Raw genomic sequence first — 21,453 nt, 5'->3', positions numbered from 1 at the left:
ACTCAATGTCAAACATTTTAGCACCCATATTATAATTCCTATTTTTATTTTACAAGGTTTTGGAAAATTGGTGAGAGCACTCTGTGAGCAACAAGCTATAATCTTGACTTCTTTTAATCAGCTGGCTATATAGAATGCAGGTGGCCACTGCATGATTGCTTCCTTTCTGAAGACAGAATGCCCTCTACTTTTCACTATAGGGTATAATCTATAGTGGGGCAGAATGGAAAATCAATTGCAATGATATTTTTCTCTTGTTTAAAAGTCACTCCAGGGTACCTGGGTGGCTCCGTTGATTAATCGTCTGCCTTTGGCTCAGGTCATGATCTCAGGCTCTTGGGATTAAGCTCTGCATTGGGCTCCCTGCTCAGCTGGGAGTTTATTTCTCCCTCTCCTGCCCCCTACTTATTCATTCTCTCTCTCTTAAATAAATAAATTAATAAAATCTTTTAAAAATAAAGAAATAAAAGTCACCCCTGAAATGTTCATTCATGTACAAGACCCTCTGGTTCAAATTTTGACTTAGAACTTCAGCTTCGGGATCCCTGGGTGGCGCAGTGGTTTGGTGCCTGCATTTGGCCCAGGGCGCGATCCTGGAGACCCGGGATCGAATCCCACATCGGGCTCCCAGTGCATGGAGCCTGCTTCTCCCTCTGCCTGTGTCTCTGCCTCTCTCTTTCTCTCTGTGACTATCATGAATAAATAAATTTTAGAAAAAATTAAAAAAAAAAGAACTTCAGCTTCTAGAAGTGAAGTGAGGATCATTCTCTGACAGCCTCCTCCCCCACTAACACATGGGACCTTGGATTAGTATAAGAAACATACTTTTTGATAAGGTTACTGAGTTTTCAGGAAAGAAACAGAAATCTTCAAGCCCCACAACTTCTACTGCCATGGTCACTACCACAAATGAACAGAAACCAAAGTGGGGAGCGATCTGTTATAAACAGACTTGAAAACCAAGGTTGCCCTGGGAATACACCAGGAGGCTAATAAGCCTTGGGCTAATATCAAATTGGGGAGCCAAGTCTCTGATTCTGCTACAAGTGCATACCCTCTGTGGTACCAAAGTATTGCCAGATTTATAGCTCAGTAGCAGCCCCCTGTGCCCAACAAAATCAAATGCAGAACTCTATAGGAAATAATACAGAACTTGAAAAAAAACTGTGGATTATTATCAGAGAATTAGTTTTCTTCCTTTAAGTCATTTAACCCCACAACATGTCTTAACTGAGGAAGGAAAACTCAACTTATGTGAACACTTTTTAAAAAGGAAATGTTAAAAAATAAAATAAAATAAATAAAAAGGAAATGTTAGTTTTGTATCTCTCTCTTTTTTAGTTATTGCATTTAAAAAAACCTAATATCTTTCAAATTCTGCAAACTTGACCACACTTTTTTCTGTCAAGGGAGACCATTTAGATGGCTTGACTGAATTAACTTTGTAATTTATTTAGTATTTTAAGTAATAGAATTCCCTGATAACAATATCTGACATTTACTGAACACCTACTATGTTCTAATAGTTTACTGCTCTAAGCAATTTCTATGCATGGAACATCTAATTCTTATAGGTAGGTAATGTTATTATCCCCGTTGTATGGTTAAGGAAATTGAATGTTTCAATGCCTTGCTCAACATCACACTGTAAAGAACAGATTCAAACCCAGGCAGTCTGACACCAGCCTTAGCAATTATCTTCTACTGCTTCTTGTGGAGTGTTTTTGCTGTTTACCTGAGAATCACTACACAAAAAGCAAAAGAAAAATATTATTTCAAATTATTCCTATTTTCTCTTATTATGTGTAAATATTGTTCCTCAGGTTTTTTCCTGTGAAATGTTTTCTAGCCATGCTTATTTCCAAAGAAATAATATGAATATAGGAGAAAAATTATTAGATTTATTAAAATTTGTCATGTAGCCATTGGAAACATAAATCACAGAGCTCTCACAGGGTAAAACAAATTTTGGAAATTTAAATTTTATGACTGTTCAAGAAATAAAATCAACAATTTCCTGTCTAGCTTAAAAACATTATTTTTCCTCATTTTGAAGGATGACAATTACAGAAAGCTCAACATTAACTATATGCATAGACCATGTCAAGTGAAAATACGGGTAAGGTATAAAATAGGCATTCTTCTTGAAATGGTTTTATCTTGGTTTCTGATTATTCTCTAATAACACCGAGTAAGAACATTCAAAACCGTGGCATTCTGATTTATCCTTAGTCTTATGTCCGAAAGGCAATGTGCTAGATACTGCTAAGCCAATAAACATGTAAGCAAACATGAATGGCTATTATACATATCATTGTATATCAAAGCCTGAGACCAGACCAGAGCTATAGAATTAATGTGAGCAGGACTGAATGCAAAAATGCATACATTTAATTCTCTTCCAATTAAATGACTTTCAGTCCCTATACTATCTTTGAATTCTTCTGAATTTCTTATGGGAAGAAGAAAAGCATTTGCTAAATCCAACAAAACACAATTAGGGTAGGAAAGAGGAAAATTGTATTTCTTAATTCTTCACAACAGTAAAAGTGTACATAAAATATGTTTTTTATAGGTCTTCATTTATAAGAATGTACATTGTCAATGTCTGTTTTATGTCTCAACATTTCTGCAGAGTTTCTAGGAAATTCAGCAGTTCTGGTCAAAGAGGAATATTTTTCATCACTACCATTCTTTAAAAAGAGATGCTCCTTCTTTACTGAAATATTCTTTGATTCTGTTGTTAGTGAAACAAAACAAAACATGCCTTGCTCTTGTTTATAAGGCATCTAAGTGACCTAGAAATGCAAAATGGAATGCTCAAAAAAAAATGCCAGTGTTTGATAAAGCCTGTTCACTTCAGCAGCAAACATCTTAGGAAAAAAATTGCATTTACATATCCAAAAAATTCATGTTTAGATTTAACAATAGACTCATGCAGAAAAATATGTCTTGGAAGTCAAAAAGGACAATTCTACATGACTACTTCTAATCAAGAAATAGCTTCACACCGCTATAAAAGTAAAACATATGCACGTATTATTTGGCTCCCTCTTAGTCAAAATTTAAATAGTCTAGGTCTTCTCAAACTACAGATCTTACATAAATGAGATTTATGTGAGGCATATTTGCACCCATGCTTGTCTAAGGTGAACTCCATGAGAGAAGAGGAGTGCTAACAGGAGTGGCCACCTGTACACTCATGGTTGGTACGTAAGATCTATTCTTTCCCATACCTTTATTACTGAAAATTGATTTGGGTGATACATCCAGATAATGGAATATTTTTCATTGCTAAGAAGAAGGGAGCTCTAAGCCATTAAAATACTTTGGATAGACTTAAATGCATGTTTATGTGAAAGAAGCCAATCTGAAAATATCTATACCATATGACATTCTGAATAAAGCAAAACTATGGAGATAGTAAAAACATCAATGTGGTTGCCAGGAGTTAGAGAGGAGGACAGGATGAATAGGAAGAGCACGGAGGATTTTTAGAGCAGTGAAACTACTTTGTGCGATATTATAACGGTGGCTACATGTCATTATACATTTGTCCAAACCCATAAAATATATCACCCGGAGTGAATCCTAATTTCATCTGTGGTCTTTGGATGATAATAATGTGTCAGTGTAGGTTCATCAGTTGTAACAAATGTATCACTTGATGGGGGTGGGCAAGGAGTCTATGGGGAATCTCTGCACCTTTCTCCTAGTTTTGCTGTACACTTAAAATTTCTCTAAAAATTAGAATTTTTAAAAAATCCATTCTGTTCTTAATGGGTACATTCTCAGTTACTTATACAATACCCAATGTTGTCTGATTAAAATAATAAAAATAAGCTTCATACAGAAAAAGAGATAACCATATTAATCAAAATGTAGTAAATTTATCTTTTCCTTCTAAGCAAGGAAATTATTATGATGTAACATGAACGTTCAGTGAATTGTAAGCTGAACTCGCCTAATACACCGTGTAATTAGTTGAATTGTGCTCCTCCTCCTGCAATTTATATATTGAAGTCCACACCACCAGACTCTCAGAATGCAAACTTATTTGGAAATAGGGTCATCGTAGATGTAATTAGTTAAGATGAAGTCCTAGTAGAGTAGGGTGGGCCTCTGATCCAGTATAACTGGTGTCCTTATAAAAAGGCAAAATTGGAACACAGACAAGTACACAGTAAGAATGCCATATGAAGATTGGAGTTGTGCACCATAAACCAAGTAACTACCAGAAGCTAGCAGAGAGGTCTGGAATAGATCCTTCTGTAGTACCTCTGGAGGGACCATGGCCCTGCCAAATCCTTAATCTAGGATGTCTAGTCTCTGGAACTGTAAGCTAATATATTTCTCTTGTTTAAGCCATCCAGTTTGTGGTACTTGTTATGACAGCCTTAGCACTCATACATATCATTTGGACCACATTCTCCTTGACTGCCTCATTGACTAGCCTAGTGCCTGGACCTTAGTGGGGTCTCAACAAATATTTGATAAGTTAATTAATACCACTGTCCTAGTAATAGAGGAAACATAATGCCAGTGCCTTTTCCAGATGAGTGCTCAATGTTGGAATTCCTCAGATAGCTCTCTTAGATATTCTTATCTCCATGTACTATATTGCCATCCTAGAAATGTGTATATAACTCTTTGGTGTCATGGAGTGTCATGTAATAAATCATTATGATGGTACTCTATATAGTTACCCAGAGTTGGGGGGGATACATCCTCTCCACCCATCATGTTGTCTTGCATGTCAATTAAAGTACTTGATTTGCACTCCACTGGCAGCTTAATTTATTCTGCCCAGAAGAGATGGAGTGACTTATGTGAATGACACATCTTAGAAGGATAGCTGGGCTTGCTTGGCTCAACTCCTCTTTTTCTTACCCCTAATGTTCTGCTTTCCTTTTCTGAGAATAGGTTTTGCCCTTGCATAGGAAGCCTGCCCTGCTTCCATGCTGCCTGTGGGTTCATTGGCCAGACTCTGGGTTTCACTGGAAGCCTTTGACTCTCGCCATAAACTACACCCCTAGATTAGCCTTTACAAATAGGGAATGCGTGAATATTATGGTTGTCTATTTGTCTTACTCACTTTTTTCTCTTATTTTGTCCAGAGAAAGCAGGTGCTACTTATTCCTTTCTATCAACCCAATTCACAGTAAAATTATTTTTTTCTCCCCCATTAGATTCTTGTTAAGTATCCTGCATATCATAGGTATTAAATTCATGTTTGCTAATGTGATGATTGATCCATTTAAATAAGACTAAAGGAAGGAACGAATCAACAAGTGTTAGATGAACTGAGAGGTCTTGGCACCATATCTCTAGCACGACAATAAATATAGACATATCCAAAGACTCTAGACTTTAGTCAAAGAGAAAAGTATATTTGTTCACAGCTAAGCTTTTTTTTTTTAATTTTATGTATTCATGAGAGACATAGGCAGAGGAAGAAGCAGGCTCCCTGCAGGGAGCCCAGTGCAGGATTCAATCATGACCTGAGTCAAAGGCAGATGCTCAACTTCTGAGCCACCCAGGCATCTGTCTCATACCTAAGCTCCTTGAATGAATTTTCTGTCAGCATATTATGTATTTTTTCTTTTCATTCATTCTTTAATTCATTCCAACCTGGCTTCTGGATCCACCATTCCACTATAACTGCTACCATAACTGGTAACCAATGTCACCAGTGACCTCCATATCATTAATTTCAATAGATTTTATGCCCTTATTTTGCTGGACTATTTAGAAGCTTTGGCCAAAGGTAATAAGTTTCCTCCTCATTGCCTTCTGCTCAGCTTTTATGGCATGAGGATTGACTGGTTTTCCTATTACTTCCCTGGTTGCTCTTTTCTGATCATCCTCTCACTGTTAAATGGGAAAATTCCTCAGACAGCTGCTCTAAGGAGCCTAGTTTCCACTTGCTACACTGTCTCTCTAGGCAATTTCATCCACTCCTCTGGCTTAGATTAAAGTATAGTCTAGCCATGTACTGTTGTCTCTAAATTTGATTGTCTCTAGCCAAGAACTCTCACATGACATCTCCATTGTGAGTTTGAAGTGGAACTCTGTCTCTGTGTACCCAAAACTATACCCATACTCTCCCCAACTCCCTGCATGGTCCTGCTCCTTTTCTCATATTTCTCATCTCAGTGAATAGCTTTGCTGCTCATCGGGTTTACCAGGATATCTAAATGTTTTTTCAGTCCATTTCTTTCCATGCCCATGCCACCATCATCTCTTGTCTAGAACACACAAATAACTATCCACCTATCTCTAAATATCTTCTCTTGCCATTCTCAAACCCCCAGAATAGTTAAGGGAATCTTTGTAGTGAATGAAAATCGAATCGTACTATCTTCTTGATTTTTTTTTAAGATTTTATCCATTTATTCATGAGAGACAGAAAGAGAGAGAGAGGGAGAGAGAGAGAAGCAGAGACACAGGCAGAGGGAGAAGCAGGCTCCATGCAGGGAGCCTGATGTGGGACTCGATCCTGGGTCTCCAGGATCAGGCCCTGGGCCGAAGGCAGGCACCAAACCACTGAGCCACCCGGGGATCCTATCTTCTTGGTTAAGATAAATCAATGCTTTCTCATTACTTTTAGGTTACAGTCTCAAATTCTGAGCATGCTTTCTAAGGCCTTGCCTAATTCAGTCCTTGCTTATCTATTTTTTCTCTATTACCTTCCTCTGAAAAAAGTCTCTTGATTTCTCTTTCAAGTATCAGGTTGAAAGCACACTATGAAAAAAATGTATATGCATAATATCCCAGCTTTCATTGGGAAAGCGTTCATCACACTTAAACTTGTTTAAAGACTACACATCCTGACATATTTTGAGATCCACAAGAGCAGGGGTCATGTCTCTCTTGTTCATTCTTCTGTTCTTAGTCTCTGATAATTGAGTGCTTAATAAATATTTATTAAATGAATATTGAATGAATGAATATTTCAGAATATGACCTTGCATTTTAACTTTTCAAATGCAACATAACATCTGGAATTATCTGAGAACAGTGTTTTTTGTGTATTGGTAATTACATGTAATAAGATTCAGCAATGAGAATCTAAAGAGAGCACAGGTACCTTTTCTTGCTGCTTCTTTCCTACACATTTACAAAGGTCAATTTTCTATGAGGAATCTGCTGGAAGACTATATCAGCAAGGGGCCATATTCTTTTAATAAAGTGTTCTTTTTAAGGGCAAAACTGTGAAAGCTTGTAATATGCTCTTGTGCTTCCTAATTCCTAAAGATACCTTAATATGGCCTCTGAGATTGATGCATATAGGGAAAACTAAGCAATTGATCTAAGCAATTGATTAAAACAAAGATAGAATTCTTTAATTAACTAATTGTAAATTACTTTTACTAATTTTTAAAGTCATAAAAATAATTGATAGCCAATGAATGCAAATATACATGAAGGAAACTTCTTCCACCCCCATTTAATGTACTATATATACTTAAGTAATCAAAGTTGACAATCTATTGTGCATCTTCCAAACTGTTTTCATGCTTATATATTATACACAAAATTGTATGCATATAACTAAGAGAACTTGTGTTCATTTGTTTTTAAAAAGCAGAATAAACAATATATGTTCTCTACAACTTGGATTACTCTTTGAATAATTCCACCTCAATAGATACACATTTAATTCATTGTTTTAAACTATGGTTTTCCACAATTTTTTTAATCATAATTAGCATTCATAAGCATTCAAACCATTTTCAGGGCTTTATTACTAGACATACCCCACTATTGTTATACGTGTATTCTTACTCCACACTACTTTTATTTTTGGAGGATACCGTCTCAAAGTGAGATTACTGAGTCAAAGAATATGTGTATGTGTATATATATATTTTAATGTTGATAGCTATTGATTATGTTCTCAAATGATTGTAGAATTTCCTATTTTTAAATCAGCTGTCCTGTCTTCACATTGGCATCTGTCAGTAGTACTCTCCTTCCAGTTTTGGGGTTAAGCTGTCTCTACGACACCTTCCACTGTGAGGAAGCTAGTGGTTCTCTAGTTTTAGTTACTTTCCAAGTTTCCCACTGGGCCATACTTAGACTTTCAGATGACAAACATATTCCGGGGGAGTCTTGAAATGGTATTTGTCAAACTTTTAAAAATATTTTATTTATTTATTTTAGATAGACAGCGTGAATAGGGAGAGGGGCAGAGACAGAGAGGGAGAGGAAATCAAGCAGACTCCACACTGAGTTCAGAGCCCGACCAGGACTCAATCTCACAACTCTGAGGTCATGACCTGAGCTGAACCAAGGGTTTGGATGCTTAACCGACTGAACTACTCAGTTGCCCCCTTACCCACAATCTATTTGTTCTGACTTTCCAGTGGAGATTTGGGGCTACTCTGCAGAAAACATTTCTCCCAAAGTTTTAAACTAAAGTAATTCATGGGCTTCCTCTCCTTTTGGCTCCCTTCACCTTTTCCTTGGCTTCCCTTTTCTTACCATGGCCACATACATCATACTCCAGACCAAAACCTAAAGATAGTGGTGCTGAATCTCCAAATGAACCAAGGAGTGTCTTAAACTGGAACATTTACCCCTTTGAATTTCTTTCCCAATCCCACCATCTTACCTTGCAGGAACTTATTCTGCATTATGTCTTTCTTTTTATTTACCCTGAAAATGTTCATTTTTCTAGATGGTACCCACTCTATTCTTCGCCAACAAATAAGACTCATGGTCTATGTTTAGTGGCAGAAAAGCTAAATGGGAACAAAATGAAATTCTGAATATCTCAGAGAGAATATACATGATAGGATATTTCAAAAATATCCCCATTATGCAATTACATGCATACCTTGACCAAAATACTTAATCCCAAAAATCTAATCCCATGAAAAGGTAGCCTTTAAAATCATCTTCTTTACCCACTCCCTGTAGTACCACTATTAGGTCTTTAAAATGTCCTTATTTCCCTGCCTTTTCTCTACTCTTTAGAACCTGAGCTTAACCAAGATACAGCTTAAAACTCATGCTGGTATTAGATTTTCCATAGAATTTTCCAAGAAAATTCCAAGAATTTTCTTGTCTTTCAAGATTTTGTCTTTAACACATATTATATGTTTCCAGAAATGTGATCATCCTTCATTGACATTTAGGTATATGATCCAGAATTTGCCTCTTCTTAGTTTTTATTTTACCCCATTTCTCTCCCTGTTTTGTTTTATCTGCTCTGATTCAACAATCTGTGAAAGGGTTAGAGTAAGTCCTCAAATGTTGTCCTCAGGTAGGATGCATGGATAGTATGTATTCAGAACTTCTGTTGTTTAAAATGACTTTCTTTTGCCTAGATAGAGGAGTAAAATTTGGGTAGACTTAAGTTCTTGAGTTGCTGTACTTTTTTTTATTCTCAAGTTACTATAGATGTTACCTTATTGTCTTTGAGGTTAGTGTATCACACATGAAAGATCTCATGTTCTTTTGTTCCTCTTTTCTTTGTAAGTAATCATGTTTCTTCAGTGCAGGAGCCTCTAAAGTTGCTTTTTTAACATTGGAGTTTGGAAATTTCACCTAGCTGTGTTTAGGAGTCTATATGCTTCATTAATCTGGCATCAGATTCAGTGATCCATTTCAGTCTGCAAACTCAAGTGTTTCTTCATATTAGGTAAATTTTCTTCTACTTTTTTGTTGTTGAGTTATTATTTCTTCTCTGTTTCTTTTGCTCACTCTGGAGCTCATGCTATTTACATGTTGGAACCCTTGGGTCTGTCCTCCAAGCCTGTTACCTTTACTCTTGAAATATGTATCTTTTTTTTAGGTTTTAGTCTGTTGTATTAGCTTTCTACTATTATTATAACAAATGACCATAAACTTAGTGGCTTAATACATTGCAAATTTACTGTCTTACAGTTCTGTAGGTTAGAAGTTTGACATGAGACTGACCTGGCTGAAATAAAAGTATCAACAGGACTATGTTCCTTTCTAGAGGCTTAATTCTCTAGAAGAGAATCCATACACTAGCCTTTCCAGCTTCTAGAGGCCATCCACATTTTTTGGCTTGTGTTTGATCAGTCCTCTTCTTCTATCTTCAAAGCCAGCAACATTGCATCTCTTTGGCCATTCCTTAGTGGCACATCTCCCTCTCACCATCCTCTTCTGCCTTCCTATTACACTTTTAAGAACCCTTGTTATTACAATGAGCCCACCTGAATAACTGAAGATAACCTCCCAATCTCAAGGCCCTTAATTGAATCAGATCTGAAAATTCTCTTTCACCATGTAAGGTAACATTGAGCTGTTTGAGGAAGTAGGACATGGACAAGTTTAGGGAGTCATTATTCTGCCTACCACACCTATATTGTGAAATGGCCCTCAAATTCAGTAATCAATAATTAGATGAAAGGTAGACAAGAATGATGAATAAAAGGGAAATTCAAGTAGGCCTAGAGATGATTTTCAGAGCTATTTGCAATTATGCTTTTCTTGTTAGCCTTCATAGAGCTTATACCCTAATACATCATACTCCACACTCATTGAGAAGTTCCTGTGGCTAGAATGACTAACGGCATGCTTTGTCTTTTGTAGAATCCAGTGAACATGAAGACAAGAGTGCAGGTGCCTCAGGGGAGACACCCTCCCAGCCTTATCCTGCACCAGTGTATAGTCAGCCTGAGGAGCTGAAGGAGCAGATGGATGATGCAAAACCAACTAAACCTGAAGAGAATGAGGAGTCAGACCCATTGCCTGATAACTGGGAAATGGCCTATACAGAGAAGGGTGAAGTCTACTTCATTGAGTAAGTTTCACACATTTCTTTGGATATTGCCACAAAGATCATGGCAGCATATAAGTGATGCCGCACATAGAGATGTGGTCATAATAAAATGCTGAATTTTATTGTTCCTGGTATTAGCATCCTTCTTTGTTAGAGAATAGTGGATAGTGCCTTAATATAATTATATTATAGCTATAAATCAAAGAATGAATTAAACAATTGCACTGTAAAATTTGTTACAATTGTGACTGAAAAGGCAAATCTCTATGTGATGTTATTACTGAGTTGGAAATAATCTACCTATCATGGGAAATGCTTACTCTACTCTTTCAAGACCTCCGTATAGTCCAAATGAGATAATCCTATTTTTTAAGTAAGATTGCTAGAAACCTTTACCATCATGTTCAGTGACACAGCCATTTAGAGCAAAATACTTACTTGTCACAAAAGGCAACATTTTAAGTATTTCACCCAGAGGTCATATGTCAATAAAATCATTTAGTTTTGTATCATGTAACTATAAATCACACTCATATTTATTAATTTTATTCTATTTTTTTGCTTACCATTTTTATGACTGGCCAAGAAAACTGAAGTGCTAATCTTGAACTCCCTGGTGATAATGACTCAGCCTAATCTTTTATTGCCTTTTGGACTTTTTTTTTCCCCCAAACCGACTTCTAATATGTTTTATTTATTAACAATTCTGTCTATTTTCCCTTTATTTTCCAAGAGTAGAACCACTTTAAAAAACAAAACAAAACAAAAAACCAAGGTCCTAAGTGAGAGATCTTAGCACAAAATTAAATTGTTAGCATGCATAAGACAATCAAACTATTCATTAGGAAGAATAAAAACCAAAAAAAAATTGTAATGAACAACACTTATTCCCACAAACAAGACTCAAACAGAAAAATTAATAGAATCTGAAGTTTTCAGTGCTGACAGTAGATAAAAATATGTAACCTCTGATTATTCAAGAAAAAATATTAAAAGTAGATTTCCTTCCCCAACCTGGAGTGACGTGGGACTTAGATCTCCATAGGCAGAACTCAGTTGTGAAATTGAAATGTTACCACATGCCAATATTTAATTCTCATGTGAAGGTGGGAACTTTGATACATGTGGCCAAGGGAATATATAATGAGGTAATTACTTGGTGCTCTGCTTGACTCCAACACGGGATGAGAAATACAGTGTTTTGCAGAAAATGAATCTCTACCACTCACCTTTTGACAGATCTTGTAAATTTAAAAAAAGAATAAATATTTCTTGCATTATTTTTTATTGCTATAATCAATGACCCAAAGAAATCTTTTACCAATTAATTGGAAAAGAAGAAGCCATATGGAGTTTTTTAAATGCCAAAAAAGTATTTAAATCTAAAAACGTTACTTTGTTATTGATAAGTACAGCATGGGGCCACTCAAAGTATAAACCTTACATGTGAGTTCATACCTTGGTGTTCAGGAAAATTGATATCCAGAAGAAGGAGACCGATAGTATATACATTTTTGTTTATATAACACAGGAGGAGTAAGGGCATGTGGAAATAATAAAACCAACATGACAAGTTGATTAAAGAGCTGTTTCCTTATAAGGTTTCTAATAATGCAATTATAAAAATCTTTGTGATTACAAAATAATATTTTCTCCTTTAAATAGTGTCAGATTTTGTGATTGTGAAGAAGAGGGACTTTGAAAGATGATGTTGTGCTCATGGTATGTAGTAAGTGATGAGGCTCTGCAAGATATGAGAGAATGGGGATCCCTGGGTGGCGCAGCGGTTTGGCGCCTGCCTTTGGCCCAGGGCGCGATCCTGGAGACCCGGGATCGAATCCCACATCGGGCTCCCGGTGCATGGAGCCTGCTTCTCCCTCTGCCTGTGTCTCTGCCTCTCTCTCTCTCTGTGTGTGTGTGACTATCATAAATAAATAAAAATTTAAAAAAAAGAAAAAAAAAGGTAGAACGGCCTCACGTTAAAAAAAAAAAGATATGAGAGAATGTACCAAAATGATTTTGTTAATACTCGACTGAATTCAAAGATTCATAAGATTTCGTACCTGTTCTCAAGTTTATAGTTGAGATTTATTGTTCAAGTTGGGGAAGAGAGACATATAATTATAAACAATCAGTAAACAACTAATTTCTGAGTTTTATGATACTATTTGGAGAAGGATATGCTTAGCACAGACTTAAGTAATAAAAGGAGGCACCATTGGGAATGTGCGGTCATGCACACTTGGCAATGTGTAGACACAGGTGCTTTCAAAGACCCAGTCACTGGGCTTATCAGGGATAGTGAGAAGACCCTCTGACCCTACCAGGCAATAGATATTTAATGGTGAATCCTGTGAAATGATTGCTCTGTTTCCATTTTGCTAGATCATTAGTGCTTTGTTGCAAGTCAGGCTTTCTGTTACTTCAGGGAAGAATTAATGAGCAGAGGAACAGAGATAAGTGGAAGTGGAAAATTAAGATACAAGAGAGGATATAACTTCATTTTGGCAAGAAAGCTGATGCTGGGGAGACTCACCCAGAGTTTTGGAAAACGAAGAAGCCTCGAGTTAAGGCTGAAGTGGGAGTGTGATGGGAAGGAGTTTCCTGTAGAAGGCAGGTGTGAATGCCCTCCTTAAGGAGATTCCTCCACAGAATGGAGGCACCTCTCACCCCACCCTTCACCCTGGATCAGTTCGAGCCCCATCTTTTCTTTCTTGAAGAAGTCACCTTTGAATCCCATTCTCAGTGTGATGGTCTCACGTATCAGACTAGGCAGGAATCAGCGTCTTCTTCATCTGGTGCTTCATTTCCACACTATGAACATGTGCCTTGTGGTTTCCTTTCTCTTTGCCTGTATTTCACTCTGCTTTACTTTTCCCTCCATTTTTGCTGATTCTCTCCTGACTGCTTTCACTGTTTTGCCTGGAATACTTCTTCCCTTCTAACCGTGTGCGACAAAATCAGAACTTCAACCCACTGTCATTGACCTGTGGGTAACTTTGCTGTTGATATCACAATGAATTCTTTTTTTAAAGATTTTATTTATTTATTCATGGGAGACACAGAGGGAGAGAGACAGAGACACAGGCAGAAGGAGAAGCAGGCTCCATGCAGGGAGCCTGATGCAGGACTTGATCCCAGGACCCCAGGATCATACCCTGAGCCAAAGGCAGAGCTCAACCACTGAGCCACCCAGGCGGCCCACAATGAATCCTTTTGTGAATAGAAAAGGCCCTTGGAAACAGTCTGTTAGAGCAGGAATGTGACAGGAAAGGGATCATGGTGGGGCAATAAGAACTTTCTTGGGGACTAAGCAATGACGGGCCCCGGAATTTCTAGCCAAGAAACTTAGAAAACAAGTAGTACTTGTCATATAAAAGTTTGCAGCCCTGAAGCAAAGTCAAGGTAAAGAAAGAAGACAAAAAGGCCAGTAGAGTAAATTAAAAGACAGATAAAAGAAATGGAGGAGAAGATAGACGTGTGAAGTAAGGAGAGCTGGCGTCAGTGAGAACTTCCCTCTGGTACAAATATTGTGAGAGTCACTTATAGTAATAGAAGTCTCCCCTGGTAGGCAACAGCCCTCATTACACTTCACTGATTTCTGTCTCCTGTGAAACAAAGATTTTGGTAAAACAGAAGCAAGTGAAACCAAGGAGAAGGGCCCCGTGGTTCTGTGTATAAAATCTAAATACATGAATATAAATATCTATTTATTTACATTTATATACATACACATTTTTGGATGGAAGAGAGGAATTCCTCCTTGGTGAAATGTGAGCTCAGATATATCTTTTTTTTGAATTATATATACTGTGGGTTTTGAATTAAGATAACAAGTAATTCCATTTTTTGTCTTCTGTGCAGTAATATTTTAAAATATTTATTGATTTGTTCAGTATTGCAAAATACTTTATATGTCTCCGTACTTAACAAGTTCTGCATTTAGAAGATGAGGGATTTTCTTGTTTTCAGTACCAGAACACATGGGTCAACTATATTTCCCACTTTTCAGAACTGCATCCTTTGATGAATGAAAAGCAGATTCCTTTGATCATTAACAGTGGTATTTAATGAGAAAAGTGAATACCTGAGAAAGCATTTTTAACCAATGGAATTTTAAATTGTGCATGAATGTTCTCTTCTAAACACGCTTTAAAGCATTAATAATGTCTTATGTTTAGCAGTTTTCATAAGGCTTTGAAGTGAATAATATTGTTTAAAAGCAGTAATTTCCTTAATTCATAGCATCATCCTCATTAATAATGTCTTCTAGTACTTACATATTAAATAATTAATATGTACACTCATGATACGTATTAATGATACATTCAAACTAGTAATAATAATTATGACATACTGAGTGCCTACTTTGTTCAGGCTGTGTTCAGGTTAGACAATAATAGCTACTTTCTTAAGCACTTACACTGTGCTCACTTGGGAAGCTGAGGCTTGTGGAGGTAAGTCACTTACCTGTGGCCGTATAACCAAGAATTCACAAAGCCAAGATGCTTTGATGCCATTTACTCAACTCCTCTTTATAGGACACATGCCATGTGCAAGACACCATGTTAAATGCTGGGCATACAGTATTCAGCAAAGCTGACAAGAATCATACTGTCATGAGACACAGACTTTCTCCAGGGTCCTTGCTTTCAGTCATTTTGCTATGATGCCTACATTACATATACTATTTTGTAAGTACCTTGTGAGCATTTGATACACCTGATTTCATAGATGAGATTTTAAGGGATCCTTGGACAAATTAACATTTTTTTTATTATTCATGAGAGACACACAGAGAGAAAAAGTCAGAGATACAGGCAGAGGGAGAAGCAGGTTCCATGCAGGGAGCCCATTGTGGGACTCGATCCTTGGTCTCCGGGATCATGCCCTGGCCTGAAGGCGGTGCTAAACCGCTGAGCCACCCAGGCTGCCCCAACATTCTTTTTTTTTTTTTTTTAAGATTTTATTTATTTATTTGAGAAAGAGAGAGAGGGGAGAGCCCAGATGGAGAGGGAGAAGGAGAAGCAGACTTCCCACTGAACAGGGAGCCCCATGTGGGGCCCCATCCAGGACCCAGATCACGACTGACCAGAGCCAAAGGCAGAGGCTTAATCAACTGAGCCACTCAGAGGCCCTGACAAATTAACATTCTTAAAGTCTCATTAAAAAAATAAAATAAAAAAATAATAAAGTCTCATAGTTCATGACCTTGCAAAGCCATTGCCATTATCCCATACTACCTCCACTGTATAAATAAACATTGAATAAAATAAAAGTAAACTTTCATATTACAAACAGTGTTTGTTTCTAAGTTTTTCAGCCAGAAAGCCACTATTCCAGAGGCTAAATGTTCCATAAAGCAGAGCTGTCATAGGGTTAATCTGTATTGACATGCTTTGGGAATCCTATTAAATTCCCTCTTTGTATGGGAGTCAGTTTAGTTAGTGACATAAAAGAGACTGCTTATTCCTTTGGCAAAAAACAAAATGACAACAAGAACCTATTTGTTTACTACCATCTCCCTGAATGGCAGTGGGCGCTGTGTCATCTTAAATAATAGATTTTTTAAAGCAGACTTTTGAAACTGAAAATCACATCTGTGAAAAATGTCATGGCTCTACATGGTTTCCTAAATCGTTGTCCGGGCTGAATTTGCTTTTAAGTTATCAGAAAGACACACATATAATCTGTTTCCTCTTGTGTTGCCATTTCTGTATCTCCTTAAGTTTTAAGTAAATCACTAATTACCATTTCAAACAAAGCCACATTTTTTTTTTATTAAAGAGCAGACATAATACTTGGGAAATGTATTGGAAAGAGAAGTAAAATCAATTATTTGGTATGAAGCAACCCCAGCTTTCTCATTCTAAGCTTGGAATATCCCCACCAGTCACAAAATATGATCTGTGCTTACTCTCTGTAATTCGTATTACAACACAGAAGATACATTGAATTTTTTTCATGTTCTTTTTTTCTTGTGCCTGTGCAAGACTCCATTGCAATCCCCAGACATAAAGTAATCTGTTTTAAACAAAACAGTATGCAATTCACACTCAAGATATTCCAAACACTATTTATAATAAAACTTTCTTAAAAATGTTTCTAAACATATGAAAGATAATATAATGGCAAACTTACATAATTCACTTAGTTAATAACATTTTTAGGAATATTGTTTAGAAAACAATCACTATAGAAGAGTAACTTTTCATGTAGATTGCCAATGTATGAATAGAAAAAATAGTAAAACTGTGAAGGAATGAAGTCTTGAATGAAAAAGTTCCCACTGTTCATCATCAGTATATCTATCTAGTCATTGCCTTTAATCTTCTTTTTGGAAAGATGATATAAAAGGGGGAGAAAGTCTTCTGCAAAATGATGTAACCATCCTGAAGATTTTATCGACAATAATCTAAAATGTATACGATATAAAACGTGAATTTATATACTTTTAAGAACTAATGTTTAAGGGCAGCTGGCTGGCTTAGTTGGTAGAGTATGCGACTCTTGATTATGAGTTTGAGCCCCATTTTGGATATAGAGATGAGTTAAAAAGAGAGAGAGAACTAGCATTTATTTTTAAAATTCTGTAGGATGTAGTCACAATCTCTGATTATTGTCTCTGAACCTATATGACCATTGCTAGTGAAACTTTAACATCCAAACAAATTTTGAATTGCCCAATAGACTCTAAAATATTTACTTGGACCTTGTTTACCTGGTTCAAAAGATTATGTTTCTTGAAGCCAAACATCATTGACTTTAAGCTCTTATTATTGTTCTGATGCATTTCCCAGATGAAAATACATTTTAACTGTCAATTCAAGACTAAGATTAAGAATTGACTTTGAAGGAGGACTTATTTTTTTTACATTTGTTTTTGTTTAAATTCAATTTGCAACATATAGTATAACACCCAGTGCTCATCCCATCAAGTGCCCTTGTAGGAGGACTCTTTAAATTTAATGCATTTGTCATTGTTTTAAGTCTGTTACTATTTTTAGAGAAAATGCAGTGAGGAAATGTGTATGACAATAAAAATTTCTTGTTCTACTAATAAAATTTTAGTTGGTGAGATATGATCTAATACTTGTGCTGTATTAAAAGCATATTCATCTAGATGGTAATATAAAAGTAAAGGAGAAGAAGGAAAAGGAAACAGAAGAAAGAAACAGAAAGAAAAGACTTATGTCTTAGAATTAGGCTTGAATTGGATCACCCTTGAGGATCCACTTATGTATACCTACAAAACTAATAAGGGATTTATACCCTGACTGGGAAAACATAGAACAATGAAAAAATGGAAGGGTCGAGTGTGTCATGATCTACATGAAAATCCTCCACCTGTGGGGCACCGTGTGGTTCAGTCAGTTGAGTAGCGGCTTTTGGTTTCAGCTCAGGTCATGATCATGGGGTTCTGGGATCAAGCCCAATGTCAGCAGGAACTCTGCCTCAAAGTTTCTCTCTCCCCCTCTCCCTCTGCCCCCTCCTGCTCCTTATACTCTAAAAATAAATAATAAATAAATAAATAAATAAAAATAAATAAATAAATAAATCTTTAAAAAAAATGTTCCACCACTTGATAGCAATTTTATTAACCTAATTCCTTAGTATTGCTTCTAAGACCTAATATTTATATGGAGATTTTGTAAATCATGAATTTTACGACTTTACCCAGGTTGATTTCTGGGATATTTAAAATGATTTGATAGTTATCTAGTTGTATTCTATGGACAGATGAGGCTGAGGTCCTCCTACTGTGCCAGCATCTTAGCTCCCCCTGGAAAAATATTCAGATTTAAATGAAGAACATTGGATTCAAAAGTGATCTGGATGGAAAATTCAAGTTTATAAGGAAAAAAAATGTTTCCGGTGATGCTATCCGTACCTCAATCACAATGTCCTCCCTTTCATCTCTGTGAGCCTGCAATTTAATATAATACCTACTAAGTACAAGGCATTCAACACAAAGGAATTTGTTGTGATCACTCTCCTCAAACGGGAGATAAATGTCTCTATTTCCAAACTACTGGCAAAGGCTCTGAGAAAAAGATCTTTGATTATTCTCTGAGGGAGCCAAATAAAGCAACTCAGTATGAAAAACAAGTGTTAGGTTTAGTATGCCTCTGGTTTCAGAGCTTAAGAAACTTGAACTTGGAAATCAGATGTAACTGTGTTTAATGCCAGCCAGCCCTTTCACTTTCACGCACTAGCTGTGTAACCTTGGGCAAGTTACTCACCTTCTCTGAACCTTTGTTTCTCCCGTAAAACAGAATTAAAAATCTATAGCCACAGAGGCTCATTAGCATTAAGTGAGGTGATGCATATGAAGGTTCTAGCGTAGCCCCTGACAGAGTCAACCATCAGGAAATGTTACGAGATAATGAGAATAACTTTGCAATGGTATGCCATAATGTCAGCAGCTTTTCCTGTCGAAGTGAAGCATTTTCTATGTGAGCAGAATGTTTCCCCAGGAAGATAAGATGTTATTATTTAACCTGCAGCTTTTGTCAGTTTGGCAAAGGTTAAACTTACAAAAAAAACACAGAAATTTCTAATTCATTATAAGTCAGCCTATCATGTCTTCAAGGCCATTCTGTTATGAATTTAAACTACTATTGCAGAGTTAAATGAAATTTCACTTCTGGTTTTTTTCCAGTCCCCCAGATAGATTCATTATACAGTTTAACATCGGGGAAGAGTTTGGATAAACCACTTTTAAGGTTTTTATCCAGATTTTTAAATCTGAGATTGATTGAACCTGAATAGCTACTGACTTCACTCCACTTGATCTCTCACTTTTCATGATCATCACATTAACTTTATCCATAGAAATACATACAGCAGTAGACTACTATGATTTAGCATTCCTAGAAAACATTTATTCCATTCCCCAGCTAGGGGAAAAAATTTCTTTGCAAATTCAGCATATATGTGTGTATGTGTCTCTGTTTAAGAAACTAGTATCAATATAAGATCATATAGCATTAACCTCTTAATCTTCCTGTCATTTGTTTACACACCATTTGGTTAGATCCAGAAAACTGATGCTTTATTTAAATCTACTTTAGCAGTGGAAGTAAAAGGAAATCACATCCTCAAACTTGAGGAAAAGTGTTATGTAGATTGTGAAAAATCCCTCAACGATTCCATTTTGTACACAGTTTCCTGTCCAGTGTTTAATCCTATTTTCAAAGGTAATTGTCCAGGTTAAAAATATATAATTTAAGGGAAATGGAAAGCCACTTGGTCTGTTGTCTCCCAATGCATTAAAAATATCCCCTTTGTAATCCTGGAGAAGTATGCAAATTATAAGCCTGGGAAGAACCACTATTGAAAAATACTGTACTGTATCTTCATGTGATGTTTAAGACTAACTACTACCCACATTTCTTTCAGAATCATTTCAGAGGATCAGCTAAAAATGCTGTTAACCGTAAGAGACTCTATCTGCCAAAGTGTATTAAAGTGACATACCATTAATGCTAGTTCAACCTAAAAAACAATCATCCTGTAATGAAATGCTTTATATAAACTCAGGAAAGCTAGGAGACTCACAGTTCTCTATGAAATTAGCCGGTATTTGAGACCAATGGTGGAATGATATGGAAATGGTAATTTGACTCCCTGTAATGGCTTAGTAATGGCCCCTTACCTCTTAGTCCTAGATGTGTTTGCTTTTGTGAATATGTCTAAAAGACCTAGAAATAAATGACTTTTCTCCAAAATGAAGGAAGGATTTTGAAGAAGCAGTTGTACTTAAAAAGTTGGGAAATATATTTTCCTTGCTCACTCCCCAACATTTCTCCCTAACACATAAAAACGTAGACATGAACATGCCTTACACACAAATGCACATGTGCATGTATGCGCATGCACACTTCGTATGAAGTCACATCTATTAAAAAAATTTTTTAAGATTTTATTTATTTATTCATGAGAGACAGAGAGAGAGAGAGAGAGAGAGAGAGAGAGGCAGAGACACAGGCAGAGGGAGAAGCAAGCTCCATGCAGGGAGCCCGACGTGGGACTCGATCCCAGGTCTCCAGGATCACACCCTGGGGCTGAAGGCGGCGCTAAACCGCTGAGCCACCCGGGCTGCCCTAAAAAAAATTTTTTTAAGTGAATTTGCCTATTTCAAAATGAGAGCATCAAACACTGAACCCAGTTCACTAACATATTTGAGGTGGTCATAACCTCCTTCCATGGGTGTCTTTAGTTCAGAGGAAAAGACTAGATGATATTGACATAACTACAAATGAGGAGCAGAATGAGACAAAAGTGTCTGCAGTACTTGCTTCTGAAACTCGATAATAAAGCACCATCAGATTTTACAAAGGTCAAATTGGGAGTAAACAGAAGCTAGCACACTCTCCTGGCGATTTACAATTTGACCAAATTCACAGCCTTTATCTGGTCAAATTATGAGAGCCCTGTTTAGAGGCATCAATCATCACGGAGGTCCTAAATGTGAAGGAAGTGATGAAGAGTATTTTCGCTTTACCACACGTGAAATTCAGAAATAAAAAGGAATCTTCTGGAGCGGAGACTTCATGATCCAAGAATCTTAATGTCTCTTGGTTTTCAAATCAGAGATGGCTCTACAATAGACAGGATCATCGTCCAGAAAACACCATGTGCTTTAACACCTGGACTTGCTTGCCCACTCCCAGCTTGTCTTTATCTTTCCT

The 21,453-nt window shown here is 36.6% G+C and overlaps 1 protein-coding gene across 1 annotated transcript in view; it reads left to right on the top strand.

The window, feature by feature from the left end:
* The window catches only part of MAGI2 (membrane associated guanylate kinase, WW and PDZ domain containing 2), a 1,298,069-nt gene that overhangs the window by 840,376 nt on the left and 436,240 nt on the right, over positions 1 to 21,453 (top strand). The window contains 1 exon segment of the mRNA XM_055301214.1: positions 10,570 to 10,780. Coding sequence (XP_055157189.1) covers positions 10,570 to 10,780 — 211 coding nt within the window.

This window comes from Nyctereutes procyonoides, unplaced genomic scaffold (assembly GCF_905146905.1).
Source record: "Nyctereutes procyonoides isolate TBG_1078 unplaced genomic scaffold, NYPRO_anot_genome, whole genome shotgun sequence".
In the NCBI taxonomy this organism is placed as follows: domain Eukaryota; kingdom Metazoa; phylum Chordata; class Mammalia; order Carnivora; family Canidae; genus Nyctereutes; species Nyctereutes procyonoides.
Note: the sequence above shows the minus strand (reverse complement) of the source record. Positions and strands in the feature narration are given on the sequence as shown.